The sequence below is a fragment of the Typha angustifolia genome, chromosome 8 (assembly GCF_048772165.1).
Source record: "Typha angustifolia cultivar Huaian chromosome 8, ASM4877216v1, whole genome shotgun sequence".
Taxonomy (NCBI): domain Eukaryota; kingdom Viridiplantae; phylum Streptophyta; class Magnoliopsida; order Poales; family Typhaceae; genus Typha; species Typha angustifolia.
In genome coordinates this window covers 5249547-5273651 of record NC_133246.1, presented here as the reverse complement: position 1 = coordinate 5273651, position 24105 = coordinate 5249547, and the positions used below count along the sequence as shown (strand labels likewise).

At 38.8% G+C, this 24105-nt stretch overlaps 3 protein-coding genes across 8 annotated transcripts; 1 reads left to right on the top strand and 2 right to left on the bottom strand.

The window, feature by feature from the left end:
• Positions 1–6: 6 nt before the first annotated feature.
• LOC140764657 (uncharacterized) lies at positions 7–19217 on the bottom strand. Of its 6 annotated transcripts, XM_073103336.1 has the most exons (21): positions 18530–19074; positions 17622–17659; positions 17514–17536; positions 16509–16615; positions 16369–16420; positions 16201–16285; positions 15434–15524; positions 14927–14965; positions 14770–14837; positions 14600–14662; positions 13796–13851; positions 13653–13726; positions 7729–7821; positions 7543–7644; positions 6205–6285; positions 6033–6124; positions 5913–5928; positions 4825–4935; positions 4643–4740; positions 4314–4367; positions 4140–4225 (listed from the first exon to the last, which is right to left on the bottom strand). In XM_073103336.1, the coding sequence occupies exons 1-20, from the start codon at positions 18662–18664 to the stop codon at positions 4361–4363; spliced, it is 1431 nt and encodes a 476-aa protein (XP_072959437.1). In that variant the 5' UTR covers positions 18665–19074; the 3' UTR covers positions 4140–4225; positions 4314–4360. The 6 variants fall into 6 exon arrangements, with proteins under 6 accessions (XP_072959435.1, XP_072959434.1, XP_072959436.1 ...); XM_073103334.1 differs by lacking the exons at positions 4140–4225; positions 4314–4367 and adding an exon at positions 7–145 and having other exon boundaries at positions 18530–19097; XM_073103333.1 differs by lacking the exons at positions 4140–4225; positions 4314–4367 and adding an exon at positions 24–150 and having other exon boundaries at positions 18530–19181.
• On the top strand, positions 7849–10405 carry LOC140764659 (uncharacterized). Its single transcript, XM_073103340.1, has 2 exons — positions 7849–9968; positions 10268–10405. The coding sequence occupies exons 1-2, from the start codon at positions 8873–8875 to the stop codon at positions 10300–10302; spliced, it is 1131 nt and encodes a 376-aa protein (XP_072959441.1). The 5' UTR covers positions 7849–8872; the 3' UTR covers positions 10303–10405.
• Positions 19218–19949: 732 nt separating the features above from the next.
• On the bottom strand, positions 19950–21952 carry LOC140765286 (uncharacterized). Its single transcript, XM_073104286.1, has 5 exons — positions 21654–21952; positions 21023–21579; positions 20852–20938; positions 20687–20778; positions 19950–20597 (listed from the first exon to the last, which is right to left on the bottom strand). Exons 2-5 carry the CDS (start codon positions 21530–21532, stop codon positions 20132–20134), a joined length of 1155 nt encoding a protein of 384 aa, XP_072960387.1. The 5' UTR covers positions 21533–21579; positions 21654–21952; the 3' UTR covers positions 19950–20131.
• Positions 21953–24105: the final 2153 nt, after the last annotated feature.

Sequence of the window (24105 nt, the reverse complement as noted above, 5' to 3'; positions counted from 1 at the left end):
CTACTACTACTACTACCTTCTCTTCAATCTACAAATTCTATAGAGAAAAAATCAAACCTCCATGACCCAGATCTCTTCTCTTCTCTTCTCCAGAGGAACTCCAAAACTAAATAGACCACCAGAACTGCTATTGATTTCCAGTAAACTTCTCTATCACCAGAAATGTACATAAATCTTCAGAACAGAATAACATAGCAAATTCCAAATCTATCGACTTTCTTTTACAAGATTGCAGCACCTCTCTTGAAAAGAATCATATAGCAAGACAGACAACAATGGCAGAACCCTATACCCAAAGAAAGAGAACAAAAAAAAAAAAACACCCAAAACTTGTTGAAATAAAACCCCTCAAGGTACCACCTTTTCCGAAAATCACACACCAGGAGATCAAACTAACACAAACCCAGATCGCAAATAGTCTTCTAAACCAAAATCCAACGACTTCCAATCCAAATGCTGCATTCCCGCAGCATCCAAGATAGCAACTTGTCAGAAGTTTAAAAGCATCACATTGTCCTCTATCCTTTCTCTTCTCCCCTGGTTCGCAAGGAAACGTGCTTGCAACTCAATTTGTCTCCATTTTTCGAAGAGAGAGAGAGAGAAGGTTGACGATGACCCAGTGTTTTTTTATTATGTATTGCAAGTAGATTACAGGATTCAAAAGTGTTAGTCGCTTCCCTCCTGCCTTCTGCTACAGAGAATCACAAGATTTGGAATAAACCTTTGTTTTATAATAATTGTCTGATATCGATGTGAATTCGAGGTGGTCTAATCTAATAAAAAAAGTTTGATGCAATTGGCTGGTTCTATGTGTTTTCCTTTTTCTGAACTTAAAATAAATAATTCATGCGAGTCAAGATGGCAAACATGTTTGTTGCACTTCTCCTTTCTCTTTCTTCTCTTAGAGTGGTTTTCTCCACCTTGTTTAATTCATTTAGTGCAAAAACCAAAGAGGAGGCTTTTTTTCTTCCCTTGTATACACTCAAACAAAAAACCATTTATACACATGTTGATGTTGATAGATCTTGTGATAGTTTATCATGAAACTTCACTGTAGAGGTAGGGAGATATGATAAAGTTATATGTATAAAAATAAGAAAGATAGTCATTAATTTACTCCTCTATATAATCCAAAATAATAAATATATGTGAGAGATTATAAGCAATACATAAGTTTTTTCATTCCATGAATAAAGTGCATAAGCAGTTGTTCAAGATTACTAAAAATATAGATATATAAAAAATGATTTAAATGTATATACACAAAAAATTCAGAGTTTCAGTGTGTTACTATAATATATATTACGTTAAACGAAAGAAAAAATAAGATAAGAATTCGACTTACTCTTGTATGGCTCGCCCTCGAGCCCTAGGCAGGTCGGCCGGGGTTGTTGGGCGGTCGGAAGGTTGCCATGAGTAAGGTTGGGAGATCGAAGGCAATTTTCCATGCAAGCAATTATGAGGAATCATATAAGTGATTACATGGCAACCTTAGTGAGCTTAAAAAAAGAAATTCTAAAACTTGTAAGAAAATTGTAATGGGCTGAATGTGGATATATATATATATATTATTAAGCATATATTTTAGGCTTTTGTAGAGAGATTATGTCTTCGTCTTGCTCCTCACCTTATCACTTTTAACTTTTTTCCTGTGTGGTAGAGTTTGAATTGGTTGTGCTTTCTCATCGAAGTTATCTATTTTCATCTATCTTTAGTTTTTATTTTTATTTTTGCTACTCAGCTTCACCGTGATCAAATAGTCTCTCTTCTGGTCTTTGCTATTCGTGTAGATAATTCAAAATATTTACACAAATCATAGGAACAAAAAATTTTGAACAAAGACTAAGAAAACTAAGTGCGAAATTAGACAAACATGTATATAATACATCAAAAGAAAAAGACGATGATTAAGTTCAATATCTACTAAGTAATATTTCAAATAACTACAAATTATATTTGATAATTATGGACTAATAAATATGAATTATACAAATTAATTACAAATTACAACATTATAAACTAAGAACTAAGTAACTAATTGTGCAATTAATAAATATATAAGCATTTGATAATTGCTCTACAATATCTAAAATACAAGTAAGAAGTAAAATACATTATCTTTGAATTACATGCCACAATTGCAAACTAATGTATTGATAACTATGCATTATATCTAAGTAACTACGAAATTTCTAAACTAACTACTAAACAGAAAATATAAATGTGAAAATAATATATAGTAACCACAAATTACAGTCAATAATCATGAACTATTAGACTAATAATTGTGAAAATTGTAAACTATTTGCGTATTAGATGTGCATAAACTACAAAATCTATAAGCTACCTATGAGTTAAAATAGCACAAACAACAAAATTTCAAAACCAACCAATGGTCCCACTAATCCTTACTAAGTGGGTGCATTGTTTGTTTCCTTTCCTACCTATGGTTATTGAATGTAGTACATAAACATAGGCGAAATATTTCATAACTGTAAAATACGCATATTAACAGTAAAATATATTATATTAGTAAAGTATTAATAGTGGAGAGAATATACACAAGACCGTCTCGATGTAATAGAACTAATTTTCTACAAACCTTAAAAGGAGATTAGTGGAAGAAGATAGAAATGAAGTGAAACCTAAATATAGTTTGCCCATAAAAACAAAGTAGGAAGTCTGTGGGCTATATGGAAAAATATATAGTTTTTATTTTTTATGTTATTAAAAACAATAAAAATTAATTCTTTTACTCAAACTCAAAAAAGAATGCAGACCGTCGAACCCATCCCATTGTATTAGAAGAGAGCAACGTTGAAAAAATAAAAATAAAAATAAAAATAAAAATAAAAAGGGTTTCTCATACAAAATCATTGTACGTGATTACTTACTGGTTGCCTGTTAACGTACGTGACCTCATAGGGATAAAAGAGAAAGGACGCACAACTTTACTTTTTATTAGAGCTTATAAATCGTACTTTCGTGGTTACAAAAGTATTTCTTTTTCCTAACCCGATCAATCCTGACAACAAAGAAAATACCACCTTTTATTCGCACATAATGGACAAGTTTTTGTAAGCTAAACCTCTTGCGAGGAATAACCGAACATTATTTAGTAGAACTTTTAGTTAAATATTATACAAGATGATTAGCTTATTATATAAATAAATATATATATATCCAGAATAAACTTAACAGATGAAAATAGCTAAAATACTATGGGTTATCATAGCAATGAAATTTTACCCAAAATGAGGAGGGAAGTGATGCCACGTGTGCAATCACTACAATGGGTCCCGCTAAACTCGTCTTATTCTATTCCACGTACACTCTCTGTTCCTTCCGCGTCGTCCCCATGCTCTACTTACGGTGTTCTTTTCCTGTTTTAAGTTTCTATCTACTTTCATGTGAAGACTAAATTAAGACTAGATTATTGTCTCACCATTTGAAATATGCTCAGTATTACTACACCACTGAAAAATAAAATATACAATCATCTTCTTGATCTGGATTTAAGATATAACAATATCATCCACTCTCCAAGATGCACGTTCTTAGTGTTTCAAATAAAACAAACAGATGGAAATGAATGACCTTCACAAAATAAATAATTAAAAAAAAAACGAGGAGCAAATTGTAGGTTTTCATTTGATATATGTAATATTCAGTTATAGTGCAGGAGGTGAAAATATAATCTAGTCAAATGTTAATTAATAATAATAAAGCCAATATATATATATGTATGTATGTATGGCATGCTCATATTCTTTTATATATATGACGTGGTTATAATTATTTAATAACATTTACAAACATGCGGTTTAGTAATCATATCAATAGGTCCAAATATACGTATACAAAGTACATACACATTAATAATTACCCATATCCCTGTTAAAGATTTTAATGTGCTGCTTCCCTGTTGTAGATTTTTAAAGTCTTCGAGTCAAATATCTAGAATCAAGATGGGGATGAGATATCTGAGGATTAGGCATGCTTTTTTATTATTAAGAAAGATTGTAGCTTTCATTCACAATTCCTTCTTTCCAAGTAAAAGAGTTCATCTATCTTCTTTTACCTCCCATGTTTGTGACGATGACTAGAGGATATGTTAGAGGTTGCTCAGCAAATGCATGCAACAATCAAGTTTCTTAACATTACAGTGTATCTTGCTGGAAATGGGACGACCTGTTATTAATGTTTGAACTCCCATTGTGAATCCCTGTAGGAAAATTGGCTGACTCAGCCCAATTATAACGTAATATCAATGTTAAAGAATACACCCAAAACGACTCTGTGAAGGCCTGTACCACATAATTCAAGCTTCTCAAAAGTGGGATCACATAAGGTGATACTTTCAATACCTGAATATTATGATCAAAGAATTTCTTAGTAATACACAATTTTTTATGGGCTTAAAATCATGTCTCACATGATCATCCCCAGAGAATGTGGAAAATTATCTTATAGCTATATGTGGATGGATACGTTCCTCTGTACAGCTTTTGCACCATACAGTAAACTATATCAATGATCGATGGTAAACACTATTCCTTGGTATACAATAGAGTAAGAACTATATGATATGGACACAAAGGCCTAAAGGAAACAGAAAAGAAAAAAGAATATGGGAGACTACCTCCGGCGTTTCTTCTTCTCTGGTGTGTCATGCACTTGTGCTTTGATGCCGTACATTCTCAACTGCAGGTTCTCAAAAGCTTCAGATATGGCCTCAACCTGCAATCATGCAAAAGAGGAAGATGAATCTGGAGAGCAGTAAGAAACAGATTCAGGTGCTGTGTAACTGTGAAATGGACCAACCAACTCAGGCTTCTTGGCATACACCCGCACAATCCTGTCTTGATAAGAGGTAGGTAGAAGGTGGCTGATGCGGTCATCTGAGATGGAGAACTTCTTGTTGCTGTCATAGTCCTGATACCAGAAAAATATTTAGCAAGAGTTTCAAACAACAGAGCTCTTATTAAGGTACAAGATCTCAAAAACCTGAAAAGTAGGGTAGCCAAGGGCTCATATTTAAAAATGTGGTCATTAAAAGTGCGTAATGTATTGCCACAAAATAACATTGCCTAGTAATTTAGCTAAGGTCCAACTGTTGTGAGGTTTGGATAATTATAAGCAATCAGTCTGTCAATCTTAGTAGAAATTTCATGCTGCTGACTGAATCAACTTTTATGTACAAGGTTCAAGATAATGGTAGCACAAGAATTGTTAATCAAGTAGTATTGACAGATGAGGCTGGCGATTAAGCAATTGACAAGATGCATTCTTAGGCATTGATGACAGAAAACTACTCTCATGACCAACTGCCATAGGCTAAAAATATCAGTCTGCAGAATCACACGAAAAGAAATAAATTTTCAGCTTGTCAGGCACTTATCCTATTGAAACATACAAAAAGGAAAACACCCTGTTTGCATGATCCATCAGGTTGAGGTCAAGTAGACAGAAGGTATATCTTCACAAGGGAAATCTAGTGAAAGACCTAAGATTTATAAACAAATGTATCTGGTCGCCAAGTAACTTGAGTCCTTCCATATATTAACTTTTAAGTTTCAACTTGTAAGCAATTAAGCATTTCAAATAAAATAAAATAAAATAAAAAACTTGCCTTCATGTTTTTTACTGTGATGATATCAGCATCTGATATATAATATGTCAATATTTATCAGTCATGGGATTAGACATATTACAAAATTCAGTTGAGAAAATTAATTCATTGTTAGGGAAAAGGTGAAGAAGAAATATATAATGAATAAAAAACTCATGATCCATCCTATAAAAGAACTCTAAGCCAGTCCTAACAATAGTACCTCTGACTGCTAACAGAAAAATATCTTTTGAAAGTACAAGAAGTTTGCAGCTAAGATATCAGTGAAGACAACAATTACCTTGAAGAAATTGATGCTGGATACAGGTGCATGACACATGAAAGAAAATGAAGTTATTAATATTCCAACTAAACAAGATACAAAATCATCATAGAGAAGCAGCATGTGTTTGTTCAGTACCACTCAATAGGGTTATCTTTCCCGCGAGTCAAATCAATCTTGACATTGCTAACGGCAACATCCTCTTCCTTCAGTTGCACTCCATTTGCTCTCTACAAAGATGCAAAATTATAATGAGATATATAAGATGTGAGTCAGGTCAATACTAAAACAAAAATATATCCTTACAGACCTGAGAGCAAATAATGTCCTGCGGAGTGATTGCCTTGAAATGCTCTAATTTATCCTTTGGAACAGCATACTCATTGCAGAACTGTGATGCAGAGGGGGGAAAAGTTTAAAATTGCTAATAGCACAATTCCTATAGTTAGGAATAAGAGTTGACAACAACGGAAACTCTACATGTCAAATTTTAAAAAATCAAAAAAATACATAAAACATAATTCAGCAGCATGATATCTAGATTTAAAAATATAGAATTATATCCAATTGAACAGCATTTCTTTAACATATCTCATAGACATGATGGTCAATTGTTAAACTCTCACAAAACTCAGGTTTTACATAGCCACAAAAAGCTCATGTTGCTCCCTTCCACAAGATACATGCAGGCCTCATGTCTCTCGCTACCTACAATATGAGGCATGAATTCTAATTGGGAGAACACTAAGCTCAACCTTGTGAACAAAAGTTCAAAGTTTATGCAATCCTAGTACCCAATCCTAAAGCATTTTAGTTGTCCAGGATTTCATAATAGGATGGCTTTCCCCTGTGCCAAACCCAGCTTTAGAAGTTGATGTTTTTTATATCAGTATGAATTTATTAAAAATTTTGTGAGCATTTTTTCTGTCCAGCATAATAACTCTGAATTGATAACAATATTCATTTGAGACTTTCATATTCAGGAGATGCTTTCATCTAGTACACACTAAAATCTTCTGTTAATTTTTAAAAAAAAATTAAAATAAGGAATACTTTACAAAAAAAATTGTTTATTTAGTTCTACTTTAATTCAACGATTTTCTTCCCATCTCTTGTCAACAGGCCATAGGTGACTAACCTGCCAATCTACAAATTGATTAAAAAATAAAAAGTGTCATGTTTGCTCTTTCATATAACCACGATGCCCAGAGTTCTGTTTCTTTTAACATCAAAATTCAAAAGTTGATATTAGCTGGCCAAATCAAGCTCTCCATGGTTTTGATACCACAAAAGGAAAAAATATATGAAGGGAACTCCATAGTTATGCAAAGTGATTAAATCTCATTAGTGCTGCAGAACTCACTAGGATATACAATGCCCAGGATATGCAATGCCCACCAGAACTTTTGCAGAACAAGATTTATGGTCTTTTACATTAGAACAATCAAAGAACAGTGGTGGAAGAAAAGAGAGGAAGTGGCTGTAAAATCAACAACAATATGTTGGGTGTAATGTATGTATGTATGTCTATGTACACAAATATATCTGCCCTGCATAAAGAAAACCTATCAATTAATTTACACTGCTTGTAGATACATAAGACAGACAACATGGTGCAGAAACAAAGTTTGAGCATACAGGAGCTTACCTGGTATAAATCTCTTCGGCGAATACGTTGGATGATATTTCTAGATTCCTGCAACTTTTTGCTACCTGCTATTTCAATGGTTTTAAATATTGTATCATCTAGCTGCAAAATAAAAGAGATCCATAAGATTGAAGAAATGTACAAATGTGCGTAAATATAACCAAAACAGTGAATAAGTAATAAGACCTTCCAAAATTCAGCTGGATCCAAAGAACATGAAGAGATTTCTAGGTAATCATTGGCTTTAGTAAGCGCATCCACAAGCATAAGCTCCACAGCCTAAAAGAATAATAAAAGAACTTGGAAGTATTGTACAGTATACAAAGAAACAGGTACTATAAAGAAGTGATAGCTAAATGTATATACAGTGAATCTAAATGTAGGCAAATTAGCATAAAAGATTCTCCAGGGAATTTGTATATAATTTGGGCAAGAGAGTTCAGGGTTGGATATAAAAAAAAATGTCAGACTTTACATAAAGCAATATATTAGAGTTATTAGATTTAAATTATCTAATTATCTTATTTCATGCTGACTTTGTATAAATAGGGGTCAACCCCTCTTTGATAAAACGTGAAATACAAAATATTTCTCACCACTCTCTTCTCTCCTCTCTTCTCTTCTCCTCTCTCTTCTCCTTCAACCCAATCTAGGGTAATCCAACTATCGTTTCATGGTATCAGAGCTTTCCGATCTCTAGCTCTCACTATCTAATAGTCATCTCCCTCTTGGATCATTTTTTTTCACCATCGTTGAGCTTGGGAGCTGCCGCCTCACTCCTCGAGCTCGCTGATGCTATAGAAGCCATTGCCGCAGCCTCCATCACCACAGCCACTGCAGCAGCAGCCGCAGCCCCCACAGCAGCAGCCGTAGCCACCGCAGCAGTAGCCGCAGCCACTGCAGCAGCAGCAGCAACAACGGCAGCTTGCAGCTGCCCCTGTTTTCAGCAGCAGCAGCACATCCATTCTTCCTCGCGAGTTCCTGCAACTACAGCAGCAACAACGGTAGTCGCAGCTGCCTCTGTTTTCAGCAGCAGCAGCAGCACAGCTCGGCACCACTGTTTTGGCTAGCGCCCACCAAGTGTTCGACGAAAGTTCCCTGCCTCTACAGCACGTTTTTTTCTGAAGTTCTTTGATTCTGCACCTGCAGCATTATATTTTCACCTACTGCCCACCAAGTATTCGACGAAAATTCACTATACTCTCAGCTCTCTTTCTGCTGTTCTATTCAAAACTTTTCGCTCACCAGGTGTTCGACGAAAGATTTGAGTGGGCTAAGTGGAAAATCTTACATCACTCTCAAGGTAGCTGATCAATTGTCGTTCCTTCCAATGGCATCTTATGTTCCGGTCGGTCGTGAGAGTGTATCATTAGTCGGTTTTCTACTTGTCACCCAGCAGGATTGGATCACATGGGCATCCTCTATTGAGACAGTCCTCCGCGGGCGACGTCTTCTCGGGCACATTGACGGCATCTCCACGGGATGTGCTCCCCCTCGCACTATCATTCAGACCACCACTGTGACCTCTACTGAGTCTGACACACCCAAGGCTGTTCAGTCGGAGGTTCCGTCTTCAGAATATGGTGAGTGGGAGCTACGTGACATGGAGGTTTGCACCTACCTCATCTTGCAGGTTGATCGATCGTTTCGACCTCAGCTTCAGACCTTGTCTTCTGCTCAGGCCATTTGGGCTCATCTTAGTCGTCGATTTGTTCAGTCGAGTCTGATGCGTCGTTTTCAGCTCCGTCGCGATGCTCAGGAGGTCAGACAGGGTCAGCTCTCTATCCAGGACTTTTACGCCCGCATGACTGACATATGGCGTGAGCTTACGTCTATGGAGCCCACCTTCAGCCACCCCTCTGACTCGATGTCTGCTCAGCGCCACCGTGACGAGGATCATCTAATGGATTTTCTAAATGCTCTTCGTCCGGAATTTGGGGATTTGACTCGTCATTTATTGCATCGTTCCACTTTGCCAAGCCTGGACAGTGCTATAGCTGAGTTACAGGCTGAGGAGCTTAGGCAGCGTCTTACACCACCTTCTATAGCCATAGAGAGTGTGCTTGGTGTTGCTCCTGCTCCTATATTAGTCACGCCTGATATTTCGACTGCTGCTCGCATCACTCATGTGCCTGGACGAGATCACCACTCGTCGCGTCCTATGTGCACTCATTGTGGTCGTCCTGGTCATCTTGCCGCTCGCTGCTATCGACTTCATCCTGAGCTTGTTCCCCGTTCTAGCAAAGGGGGATCAAGCAAGGACAGGAGTCATCACTTAGCTTCCTCTACCGCTGCACCAAATATTAGTCCATCTGATCACTCCAGCAATCTCACCTTCAGCAGTGCGCAGCTCCAGCAGATTCAGCAGCTCATTCATGGAGCTCTCAGCTTCACCGGTGCCTCTACTTCTGCATCTGCTGTCTCTGGTATGACTAAGCCCTGGATTTTTGATTCTGGCGCCTCACATCATATGACTGGTGACCCTTCCATCTTTACTAGCCTCACCTCTGCTCCTATCATTCTTCCTCATGTTCATACAGCTGATGGGACCCATTACCCTATCTCTCATATTGGTTACATTACTCCTACCACGGATCCCACGAGTTGTCTTACTTTATCTGATGTTTGGCTTGTCCCCGGCCTAACCATGAGTCTTATTTCTGTTATTCAGCTCTCTGACTCTGGTTACACTGTATCATTCTCTTCTACTTCTTGTGTTGTGCAGGCCCCGTCTACAGGCCAGAGGATTGGGATCGGTAGTCGAATACACGGGCTTTATTACTTGGATCAGCTTCACCTTCCATCACCTCGTCCCAGTGCTTGTCCAGTCACTCCTCTCTCTCCTTAAGACTTGTGGCATCGGCGTCTAGGTCATGTATCGAGTCAGCGTCTCAAGACCTTGTCCCGGTCTGGATGTTTAGGCAGTGGTCATTTTTCTTGTTTGTCCCCTTGTACTGGCTGCAGGTTGGCAAAACACCGGGCCCTTCCGTTTCCTCTTAGTACAAATATCTCTGATTCCCCTTTTCACCTTGTGCACTCTGATATTTGGGGACCCGCTCCACTCCCTTCGGGTCTTGGTTTTAGCTACTATGTGTGTTTCATTGATGATTTTTCTCGTTTCACTTGGGTTTACCTTATGCGTCAGCGCTCTGAAGTGTGTCAAATTTATCGTGATTTCTCTTCTATGGTTCATACTCAGTTTGGTCGGTCTATTAAGATCTTCCGATCTGATGGTGCTCGTGAGTATCTTTCCTCTGAGTTTCGTTCCATTCATGCTTCTGCCGGTACTCTACCTCAACAGTCCATTCATGCTTCTGCCGGTACTCTACCTCAACAGTCGTGTCCCTATACCCCTGCTCAGAATGGAGTTGCCGAACGAAAACATCGTCATCTTCTTGAGACCACTCGAGCTCTTCTCTTTTGAGGCTTTTGTTCCTCGTTCTTATTGGGCTGAGGCTCTTCTTACTGCTCTCTATCTCATCAATCGAACTCCATCATCTGTCCTTGATGGTTCGACTCCATACGATCGTCTCTATGGTACTTCCCCCTCGTATGGTCATCTTCGTGTTTTTGGGTGCACCTGTTTTGTTCTTCTTCCTCCAGGTGAACGTAACAAGTTATCCCCTAGAGCAGCTAAGTGTGTCTTTCTAGGATATAGTCCTGAGCATAAAGGCTATCGTTGTTATGACACTTCTGCTCATCGTCTTAGGATATTGCGTCATGTCACTTTTCTGGAAGAGATACCTTTTTTTAGCACTGATACCTTAGCTCCATCGGATTTATCCTTTTTAGATCTCCCTACTCCTAGCCTATCCTCCATCCCCTCCGAGGTGCCTGGTTCAGCCCCACCATCAATATCCCACATGCCTCAAATTTCTCTACCCATCGACACGCCTTTACTACCAGTTCCTTCTGCTCCACCAGACCACTCTCTCGCTGAGTTCCCAACCCCCCCAGAGGAGTACCCCCCTCCCATGACGACTTTGCCCTACTTCTATACTCGCAGGTCCTGTCCTCCTCCCACAAATGAGCCCCCCACTCCTGGTAGTATCTCTCCGATCGTCCCATCCTCTACTATGACGGCTCCTACGCCCGCTCGTCGTTATCCAGAGCGTGAGCATCGTCCTCCCGACTGGTATGGCTTTCTGATGTCTTCCACTACATACTCCCCCCAGTTTCACACTTTTCTTGCAGCCATCCACTCCACCCCTCAGCCTAGGTCCTATCGTGAGGCAGTCCAAGTTCCAGAGTGGCAGCAGGCCATGGCAGATGAGCTTCAGGCCCTTCAGCAGATGCATACTTGGGATGTTGTTCCTTGCCCACCAGACATTGTGCCTGTCAGCTGCAAATGGATCTTCAAGGTCAAATATCGACCTGATGGATCCATTGCCAGGTATAAAGCTCGTCTGGTTGCTCGGGGTTTTACTCAAGAATATGGGATAGATTATGAGGAGACTTTTGCTCCAGTTGCCCGGATGACTTCTGTCCGCACTCTTCTAGCTGTTGCTTCCAGTCGCCAGTGGCCTTTACATCAGATGGATGTGAAGAATGCGTTTCTTCATGGCCTTCTTGACGAGGAGGTATACATGGACCCTCCACCCGGCTTCCCTCTTCCTCCAGGTCACATCTGTCGATTGCAGCGAGCTATCTATGGGCTCAAGCAGGCCCCTCGTGCCTGGTTTGATCGTTTTCGTAGTGTTCTCACAGCCTACGGATTTCAGGAGAGCTCCTCTGAGCCATCTATGTTTCTACGATCTTCTACACAGGGTCGGGTCATCCTCCTTCTATATGTCGATGATATGATTATCACCGGAGATGACTCAACCGGGATCCGCTCCCTTCAGCAGCATCTTCAGAGTCAGTTTGAGATGAAGGACCTTGGTCCTCTTCGGTACTTTCTGGGTATCGAAATTGCTCAGTCATCCCATGGTCTTTTGCTGTCCCAGCAGAAGTATATTACAGACATTCTTAGTCGTGCTACTATCATTGACACTCGTCCCGCTGCTACCCCAGTTGAGCTCCATGTGAAGCTTCAGCCCGATGACGGTCAGCTTCTTCCAGATCCGACTAGATATCGTCAACTGGTTGGGGCGCTTGTCTACCTGACCATTACTCGGCCTGATATCTCTTATGCAGTTGGTCTTGTCACCCAGTTCATGCAGGCTCCTCGATCTACTCATTATACTGCTCTTATACGTATTCTTCGATACCTTCGTGGCACCATCACTCGCTCTCTTTTCATGCCATCGGCTTCCATTTTGGTTCTACGAGCTTATTGCGATGCAGATTATGCTGGTGACAAGTCTGATCGAAAGTCTACTACTGGCTTCTGCATTTTTCTAGGAGATTCTCTGATTTCTTGGCGTAGCAAGAAACAGAATGTGGTGTCTCTCTCCAGTACTGAGTCAGAATATCGTGCTATGTGTGCTGCAACTAAGGAGATTGTTTGGCTCCGTCGTCTCCTTAGTGATATGGGTGTTTCCTTACCCATTCCAACTCATCTTCATGTCGACAATGATAGTGCTAAAAAGCTTGCTGAAAATCCTGTTTTTCATGAGAGGACGAAGCACATTGAAGTTGATATGCACTACACTCGACAGCAATATCGAGCTGGCATCATTTCGCTCCATCACCTCAGCACTGAGGAGCAGATTGCCGACTTTTTCACGAAGTCTCTTCCCCTTCCGCGCTTTGCGCATTTAGTTGGCAAACTCTCGGTTTATGATCCACCTTGAGTTTGAGAGGGGGTATTAGAGTTATTAGATTTAAATTATCTAATTATCTTATTTCATGCTGACTTTGTATAAATAGGGGTCAACCCCTCTTTGATAAAACGTGAAATACAAAATATTTCTCACCACTCTCTTCTCTCCTCTCTTCTCTTCTCCTCTCTCTTCTCCTTCAACCCAATCTAGGGTAATCCAACTATCGTTTCACAATAGTGTACAGTTATGTGCTTTTATTAAGATATTAGTAGCAGTACAAATAGCATATAAGAGAAAATCAGAAAATACATAAGCAAGCTTATTAAAAAGTCCATTTGCACACAAGAAGATAAACTGGTCACACGACTTGCGTGCTTAGAAGGAATGTCTAGAAGGTGACAGTACCTTCACCTTTGCATGGGTATAGACAGTCCGGTGAAGGTCAGCACGAGTTGCAAATAATTTGTGAGTGGTAAGATCTGGGTCCAAAAATGGCCATAAGACAAAAGAATTACAATAATCTTGTTTACGTCTAACAAACTATTTACATTCTTTCGCTGGGTAGCATATTTCGTCATCCATAACACGCATGCTGTCCAACAGTCTGCAAGAGAAGTTAAGATGCATATAAGCAACTACAAAAAGTATTCACTAAATATATGGAAATACTGAGTTTGGAAGTGCAGACTTTTTCGACATTTTCGACATTACAAGAGAAAAAAATTAAATGAAGCATGACTTCCTAAATTACTTCAAATTTTCATATATGTGACTCTAAATAGTAAGACTGCTACTAAAGGGGTCAATGTTAGAATGTATCTTCCCTTATAGACAGATTCGCTTAATACCATCTATGCATGTTTACAGACATACAAAATTCTCTTAATTTTATTAAGTCATGTCTGTTTACTAGGACTGAGATAGATAAAATGAGCACACGTGTCCATTTCCAAAATTCAGAAAGTTCCATCTGAGGTGTCATGATTATACATATCATTTCATGTCAAGAAGGGTAAGTAGATGAAACAGTCTGGAAATATAAGCCATCTTTGGCTCTTTCCTGATTTTGAAGGCTGTTGCTCCACTGAACATTGTCCCCCTTACCAAGATTGTTCCAACTTAAGTGAACCAATATAACTCATTCAACAAGAAAGAGTAACTGATAAACAACTGTTAAAGATAGTGAAAGCCATTACAATAGTCTTAAATGTTTCAGGAAAGTGATACATGAACACCTATTGGAAGGGGGGGGGGGGGGGGAGGGGGGTCAAGTTTGGGGAAATAAGTTGCCATGCTAAATAATAATCAAGTTTCTCAAGTAACAAATCTGAAATCGTAAGACAAGAAAATACCTTTGAAACTGGAAGTTACAACCAAGACCACAAGCTCGGCAATCACGACCAATATAATCAAACCTGTACCCACAATGTCCTAAACCAATGAACGCCTTGAGAACATAGGGAAATGTTTAAATAAAAAAATCTCACACTTTATCTTGTCAAAAATCAAAATAGTCCCTTACTTGTCTACATCTATTCCATTGCGACCATTAGCAACAATGTCATAAAGAAAATGTTTCTCTTTCGCACTCTGTATGACCAATACAGTCTTAGTCATGGAATCAAAGAAGGTATTATAAAATGTACAATTTTCCTACAGAGAATAAAGGAGCGGCATACTTTTTCTGTGGCGATGTTAGAGCTTGCAATTATCATTTCCTGAAGAAAATTTCAAATGTCATATCATTGACTTTGCAAAAATTGTTCTCTGAGACACTTCATTTACTTGGTCGTTAGGTATTCATGTTATTTCATGAAAACAAGCATGGAAGTAATAGCCAAGATAAGTTTGAAGTTAGCCCCTATGACTAGGAAAATACAAAATGAAGAATGAAAAAAGAAGAAGATATTTTGGTAACTGCATCAATTAAGTAAACAAACACAGAAATAGGTTGCAAAATTGCAGTGTATTATTTATGGTCACTGCATCAATTCAGCAGATAAAGGCAAACCACCTGCTATTGTGCACACGACAGATACAATAATTACTGCAAAAGCAAGTGGTTCTGCTTAAATGACTAATTCTTAAACAAATAAACTTGTTGAAAGATTCAAAGATATAGACCATAATATCATTAGTGCAAATGTATTATTCTCTACAATAGATCTGATTAAGCGCCATCTTACTTTAACAATCTTAAGGCTGTTCGGATCAATGTCGATGTAGTGTTCATCAACGATGTAATCCACCATCTGCACTGACATCTGCTCATGAGTCCTACAAAAGTAAAAACTAAGTACAAGTCAAAAAGGAAAGACTAAAGGACACAATTCTTTTGTTTATGCGAATGTGAAGAATGTTAAGGTAGTCGGGAGAAGCTATGTACAGAATTATCATCATGACCATGACCATGTGGTAATAAATGTCATTCATCTCAGATCAGTCATTTGCTTCTTCAAACAGAGAAACAACGGAATTTCAGTTGAAGGACTAAATTTGCATAAATCTCATGATAAAGATAAATATAATAAGCTAGTGAATTTATTTTTCAGTATTTTAAATAATATTTAAAATTTTATGTAATTAAAAAATAGTCTGATCTAATATGAGCGGTCAACATGTATCATTTGCTCGGATGGCCAATCGTAATCTCAGGTTTTGGAATCTTGGACTCAATATTCATAGAAATTTCAGGTCTATAAATGTTAATTGATGAACATTTCAAAATTCAAATTGAGAACATCCGAAGAACAGTTAAGTATCTATTCAAACAAAAGTTTAAACTTCTACTATGACTTTTCCATCTTCCATCTTTTAATGGCAAATTTCTACCTTTAACATCTTTGAAAAGTTTACTAATAGTTCTGTCTGGTTAACTAACCTTGAAATATCTAAATTGAACATATAGGATTAGAATAGATAAAAATGTAAAACCAATGGAAATGGGAGATACCACTTTGATCCTGGAAGGACACGAGGAAGGAACTCATGCTCAAACAAGTGACTGAAAGGTCCATGGCCAATATCATGCAAAAGGCCTGAAAAATATGGTAGTCAGACCATCACTAACTAAATTGCTTGACAAACTGATGATAAGATTCCACTATTCCAGATTACTTACCTGCAAGTTTCACAGCCTGTATATCGAAATGATCAATATCAAGTTCAGAACCCTGCAAACAGAACAAGTAGACTAGTAGTGCCTCAATAAACATTTTGAATCTTCTGGTATATGAAGAAAATAAATATATAAATTCAGACCTGGTAGTTTTGGAGGGATTGAATCGCCTCCCCAGCAAGCCAATAAACCCCTAAAGAATGTTCAAAACGAGAGTGCACCGCTCCTGGATACACCATGTATGTAAGACCTGAAAACATATAGAGAATTTTCAGAGTGAGTAAGAAATTTAAGATAACAAAAGAAATTGTTCTTCCTGACACTCCAGTATATTCTAATATAGAAAGAGAATAATAATTACAACTCATCATTCACAATGGCAATCTTCCAGTGGATGCATAATATCATAAAAGTAAAATTTATATGACAATTATCTTTGTAAATTTACAGCTTCATAACATATAACTGTTTGAGGTCACTAGTTGTAACTATTTGAGGTCGGGTATATGAATACTTTTCTTCAATTCAGCTCTATTTATGTAAAGTTCTTTGCCAGAAACAGCTCTATTTAACTTCACACAGCAAATTAGCAATACTCTAATGCTGTTCACATAATGTCATGCTTTTCAGGAAAGTAATTATTCAGTGTAGAGTATATAGAATGTGTTAAACTCATCATATTTTTGTAAACAACTTCTATGACAAACATCCTTATACTCAACAAATAATTAATTAAAATTATATCCTTACAAAAAATAATAATAATTAAAAAATATATCTAACCTGTTACCATCAATTCTCATGTAAAAGACTAAGGAAAAAAAGATTCATTACATATAGTGTTATCATTGAACAGATAATCCACAGTGGTTGAATCATTAGCTAAAATTTTCATCAAATGGGCCTCAGTAGGAGTTATATTTACTATGAAAAGGCCTATGATTGCTACAACATTAGCAATTAAGATAAGTTTTTGCACAAAATCATCAAGAACACTACCAGCCCATCTCCAATAATATTATGACTTCACAAAAGATGGGTAGATAAATTCTTGGTAGTGAAAAAATTGCTTTAGAACTATTATTTAACCCAGACCATGTCCCTAAGTTAGATATTCTGGTTTAAAAATAATGTTTAGTGCAACTCACCAAGTTGCTTTAGATCCCGCAACCTGAATCATACAAGACACTGAGTAGTGAGCGAGCAATTACTGATGTAAGAATTGGGCCGAAAACACGTGGGAAAGTAAATATCACCTCTGAAATTGTTCAGTATCGATGAACTTCAAACTGAGCTGCAATAGTCAAATAACGAGGAGATCAAGTAATAGGAAAGAGACAAGGTGTACAGAAACGAAGCCAAAGAAGAACAGAAGTAGTGGAAAAAGGGTATTAGCTATTAGTATCTCTAGTTTGTGAAGGCGATGACTGGTACAGAATCTCTGTACTCATTATCATTTTGGCAAGGGTAAATAATAAGCATGAAAGAAGTTAAAGCTTAAAGGCTTAAAAAAAATCTTCAGAAAGAGAAGACACATAACTCGGGAGAGAAACTGCATACTGCGAAAATGGTGGAAGATATGTATCTTAGTGCTCTGTAGTCTCAGACCAGACTGATAACATAACGCTCTATTGTCTAGCCAACACATATTCTAGCACTTTACGAAGTGTGACTTTGATCAACTAAAACTTAACTGATTGCTGCTATAATATAAAGGACGAGCAGCAAGAGATATGCACATATATATATATACAATTCATTGCACCAAGACTCAGAAACAAAAGTAAATAAAGCAACACCCAAAGCAAGACAATCCAAAGATTGCAGTGAAGCATGATATCGAACAACTAAAGAGCGCTCCTTCCTGTACTACCCTTCGTAATTCAAAATCCAACACAAATACAGCATTGCCCTAGGAGCCAGACTTCCGCTCAAAGGAGTAAAAATTCAAACCAGCACAAGAAGGAGTTCTCCAACCATCTCATAGTCCTCCAAATAGAAAACAGAGAATCCAATCCAAAAGTCAAAAAGAAAAGTATATTCTACAACAAATAAGAACCCTTACCAATTCGAATCCAACCAAGTCAGCTCACAAATTCAATACTTATCAAATGGAATTCAAAAGTAAACAAGAAGCATCGAGAAGAGATGCGATTCCAATTACCGGATCCAGAGATATGTTCCCGTGGACGTTATCGAACACCTGCTTCAAGAAACGGCGGTCAACGGGATGAGACGGCACCGTCCTCCCCTGCTCTTGCGATAGCGCCACCCCATCGCTGCCGCAGAACTCTCCCATCTCTCCCCCTATAGAAATCTCTCCCTCTCTCCCTCTCTCCCTCTCTCCCTCTCCCTACAAGTGGAGGAGAAGAAGGCTAGGGTTTCGTGGGGGTATTTATAGGCGGGGAGGGGAATGGAGACGAAGAGAGGAGGAGACAAACCGAACGCCGCCAAAGAAGTGGGAGGAGGATGTACTGCGAGCGGGAATATCTCTTTTACCTTCCCGGTAGCTGATCGTCTACAGCCTCAAAAGCACGATTTTACTGAAGTCGTGTACTTGGCGGATAGTGACGGGTTGCTAAAAAAAGAGTTTTAATCTGTAAGCCAGTTAAGGAACTGCCAAGTACCTCGACTGTGGGGGTTTCTTGCAACCACAAGCTACTCCCTCTCCTCCTCCTCATTCTAATCTTCGTCTTTCCGAAATGTGATGGCTTGTCCTGTTCTCTGGCGTTTCGGCTGGTGGCTGTGGCGTTACGGGACGAGATAACGGTGGATTTATGCGAACGAATAATGTTTCGTGACGCAGATCAAAATTTTATTTGATTCGGATTAATAAATCTGAAAATTTTTGTTTGTTATATTCGGACTAATAAATCGAAATTAGCTTAAATTAATAACTTGGATTTAATTCGGCTTTGTGGAGGAATTGGGATATGAAATCCTCCAATTTCGAATTGAGTTATCGACCGATTGATAAACCCAAATTGGGTGAGAAATCTTCGATTTCTATTTTTATTAATCCTTCTATAAATATTGATCTTTATTTTTTTATAGTGTGTTCTTTGCACCGACGATCCCCATGTCGATCACCGGCTGACACATGTCGCAGCACTTGCCAGCCGTGCTGTGAGAGGAGAGAGAAAAAAGAGATACTCACCTTGGCCTTCACATTCGTCGTCGCCCGAGCACATTGGGTGCCCTAGCCCGAGAGAGAAGGAGAGACGGAGAGAGAGAGAGTGAGAGAGAAATTGAAGTTGCAAATCTGGATTAGAACATAAATATCTCTCTCTTACTCTCTCTCGATCTCTCATTCTCCCTCGGGCTAGGGCACCCGACGTGCTTGGGCGACGACAGCAGCAGCAGCGATTGGCAACAGATAGCTCGATAATAAGGTCGACGGCGAACGACGAAACTATTAGAAGAGATATCATGTGGCACCTCTTGTGCCGTGCACCGACATGGCCATCCATGTTTTCTACCATCTTTCTCCAGAGTCTACGTCTATATCAGTTGGGGCATTATTAGATGGTCAAAATATGAAATAAGATTGAGAAAGAATATACCAAAAAGTTATTGATCCTAAATATAAATACTAAAATATACAGAGTATAAACTATAATTTCTTTGTTGTCAAAATATCTACCAGACAACTTAATTTATACAACTAAACCCACTGAAGGAATTCAGGTTCTTTCTGCAGTTACATGTAAAAAATAAAAAAATAAAAAAACAAAGTAGTTGAACGATGATGTTAATTGAGTGCAAATTAAAAATTCCTGGACCTTATCCTAAGCTTTCTTGCTATCTGTGAAGCTCTTGGATTAATAGGTCTCTTGCTACCATAGCTCTGCTCAATCTCTAGCCATTCGATGACTCTGATCATCAGTGATTTCTTATCATCACCCATGATTCCTTTCGCTGTCTTAAATAATCCTGATTCCACTGCCGTGTCCAAGAACTCCACAAACCAATCTCCAGCTTCACTTCTTATCTTCTTCGCCAATCTGATTGAGCTATCTAAGCTGCACATTAGAACTTTGTGATCATCATGAGCCACACCATCTTGTGCCTTTATCTCCTTCCTTTCACTTACTACAGCCATTGAAGTAGCTGCTTGCACTGTCTCCATTTTGATCACGGCTCGTGCCATCTCTTGATGGAAACTTAGGAACTGATCAATGCAAGCAGTTGCAGCTTCTGGCCTCGCATCTCTGCTCAACTTTGAAAAATTTCTGCAAGTTTTACGATGGAATTTTATCGAATACCTTCGAATGCATGTTAAGATTGGGAGTTGAAGAATCTCAAGGTGAACAGGCATTACCTAAGGATCCTAACCACAGTTTCAGCGGCAGACGCATCCTGGAATGCTCGAAGAGCCACCTTGTGAGCTACTTCTCTCTGCTGCATAGCCTCCTAGAAAGATCACAAGATCTTAACTTTGTTGCATCTAGTAAAGAAGTATGAAGAGATTGAGCTGATACTATACTTTGCAGAGTATGTCAAGGTTTCCTTTCAGTGCTTTGGGGGTACCACCAATAGAACTCCTATGTTCACGAGACCTTGAATTCTTCTCCTGTGAACAAAAGAAACGTTTTCAAAATGTCGACGAATGATGCCCATATGAACTTTGAAACAAGTTTTTTGTTGGTGTACCTACAGTCGAATGTGGATTCTTTGAAATAAGACGACTTTGGCGTCTTGAAAGTAAGTTTTCTTCATCAGGTCTCAAGCTTGATGACGAAAACCACGCACTTCGCGACCGATCATTGATCGGCGTCGTCTCCTCAAAACCCAACTTGGTGTGATCTATGAGCTCCGGTGCGCCGACCAAGGGGTGTCTCCCGGTGAGCGTCCTCGTGCCAACGATGACCGGAACCGGCGATCCTGGCTCGAGCCTGTCTAAATTGATGAACTGGCCCAGCTGCAACATGTTGCTGAGGACTAGCTCATCTTGATCGAATGGCAGGGTGACATAGATGGAGTGCGAGGAATCCGACACTTTGACGTAGAACCCGTGCTTCGGCCGGAGATCCTGCTCGTCGAGGTCTATCGGGAGGATGTCCGTCACCTGCAGGACCGCGGTCCGGTGCTCGCCCATCGGCTTCTTGTTTCCGGCCTTCATGCCATTGATGAGCTTCAACAAGACTCCCGGTGTCAAAACCACCATTTTGATATCTTCTATAACAGAGAGATCAGAGTGCGTGCTGCCGAATTCTTCCAGAAATACCAAAAAATTCAGAAGAGTATCATAATTTATAGAACGAAGATGATACTAAAAATCCACGTACCTGAAACAAAAGATATCTTCAATTCTTTATCCAATTGAGAAGACCCAACTCGAAAGATCTCTTAATTTCCACCAGAACTTTTTTTTAAAATTTCTCTAGGATCAAATTATGATCAAGAAGAAGACGCAAACCAGAGGGTATCTTTCAATTTGGGGGAGAATCCAATTCGAATTTAAGAATTTTCCTGTTTTTAAGCGAGATATATCGATTTGAGGAGTGGAAAGTATCAAAAGGGAGCAGGGAGGTGCGGCGGCGATGGGTTGAGTCTGGCAACGGTCAACTACGTGTTAGTGAGAGGCGCTACGTATGCGAGCCTAGAAAGCCCGGACAACGGTCAACTATTCTCCCACGTTTTTCCGTAAAAGTTTGTTGTCAATTTATGCAAATTACCACCTCAGTTATCCAATTATTATGGAAACCCGCTTTAACGTGACCAAATTGTCTACGTATCTTTTGTGCATATGTGCAGAAAACCGCTTCCAATTAGATCAATTTATGCCTTGATTGGCTGTCAATTCTTTACAAGGATTTGGCTGCAAAGTATTGAGGAATTTCTGTAGAAGATTAAGTTATTTATTTATTTGAGAAAAGTGGGTCAGTCAAGTTAAATTTTATTCATCGAACAAAATGACGAGGGAAGAGAGAGGGGTAGGGGGAGAGAAAAATATAAGGAAAATTACTAATTTACTGGCCAGATAATAAAGAAGAATCTTTAAAATAGACAGACGAGGACGGTGGGAAAGAGGATTTCTACTTGCATTGTTCCTTTTGCTCCTCTCACCTTGGCCTCCATGGTCTCTCATCTGAGGTTGGTGGTGACACATGAGGGAGTACTGCAGGAGAAGTTAATAAAAAGGGACCCAATAGTCAGCCTAAGAAGCTCTCTTGAGTTACTACTACTTCCTCCTCCTCCTTCTTCTTCTTCTAAAAGCTTTACTCTTCTAACATCATTGGTTGTGGTTGTGGTTATGGTGTCAATTTGTAGAGTGCGCTGGTGAGTGCACAAGGAGATGCGCAGAGACGCAGTAGCATAAGGCGTGCATGTTCTTCTGCCAGAAGTGCTGCAGGAAGTGCTTGTGTGTGATTCCTGGATACTATGGCGACAAGCAAGTTTGCTCCTGCTACAACAACTGGAAGGCCAAGAGAGGTGGGCCTAAGTGCCCTTAAAAAGGTTTTCAACCCTTTCTCGGCTAATTAATTAATACACACTAAATGTTACAGGTTTAGAGTTTGTTTGGCCCTGGAGATCTTCTATAGGTAGATAGCCATGTTGGGCTTTCCTATGCTTTTGTATCTGCATTGGGCTGGACCATGAATAACCTCTCTAATGCCTTATTATCATGGTTACTATAAAACAAAAACAAAAAAAAGAGAGAGAGGATTTCTACGGCCTGCAAATATCGAGGAGAGAGATGTCAGAAGATCCCGTGGTTCCTCACTCCATAATAGTGCGTCGTTTCCCATAAGATTAGTAAGTGGGAAGCAACGAAGGAAGTAAGGATCCGTATGGTTTGAGTTCAGAGAGGGTTAGATTCAGGGACCATAACCTAATTTATAGATTTAATATATTTTTATCTTTTTTTCTATCTAATTTATTTTTTAAAAAATTAAGATTAAAAAATAAGACTAACTAATCAAGTTCGGAACTTAGAAAGAAAAACCTAAAGAAGAAATAAAAGACTCTCAAAAAAAAGTCAAAAGAAGAGATGTTGATACTTGATACTATAAGAAGTAGAAAAATAATGGCTCTCGAACAGTTACTTAATGTAATGACTCCACGCATCATTTCCAGATTTGCTGCAAAGGAGATCCCAAATCACAGCTTTAAAACCCCCTCTTAACCCTATCCATCCTCTCTCCCTTGGTTGTCATCTCCGATTTTTCTTTTTGCCCTTTATTTTTCCTACTTACCATAAGTGTTCGACGTAATGTGCACGTTGATGATGGATTACCAAAGCAACCCAAATGCGTCAATCAATCTCCAAGGGAGTCTCGACTCTCTCCACCTAGTTAATTTAGAATTTGTCAATCTTTGTTGCATTTTGACTTCTATTTTGTTATTATCCTTTCATTAGAGAAATCCATCTACGATGACCTCAACTCGATGTGCATCGCTCTAGGAATCTTCATCTTGTGGGTAACCTTCATGGGTTATCCAAGCTTCTAAAAGAGGCTACACTATATAGCCTTCTACATCTGAGTTTCAAACTCACATTCAAACACCGTTTATCTTAGTCGCATCCTTCAACACATTTCCTTCTACATGAGAAATCTTGTGATACTATTTGATATGCCCTCGTGTTGCCGGCCATAGAGGATATGTCGTTACTCCCCATCTAACAAACAAGTCCTTTACATCTTCGTTTTTCTAGACTCCCTCTATTTGTTGGAATCGAATTCTAGTTGTTTCTCTAATGTTAGGTGGTTTAGCAACCTCTTGTGTTTCGATAAA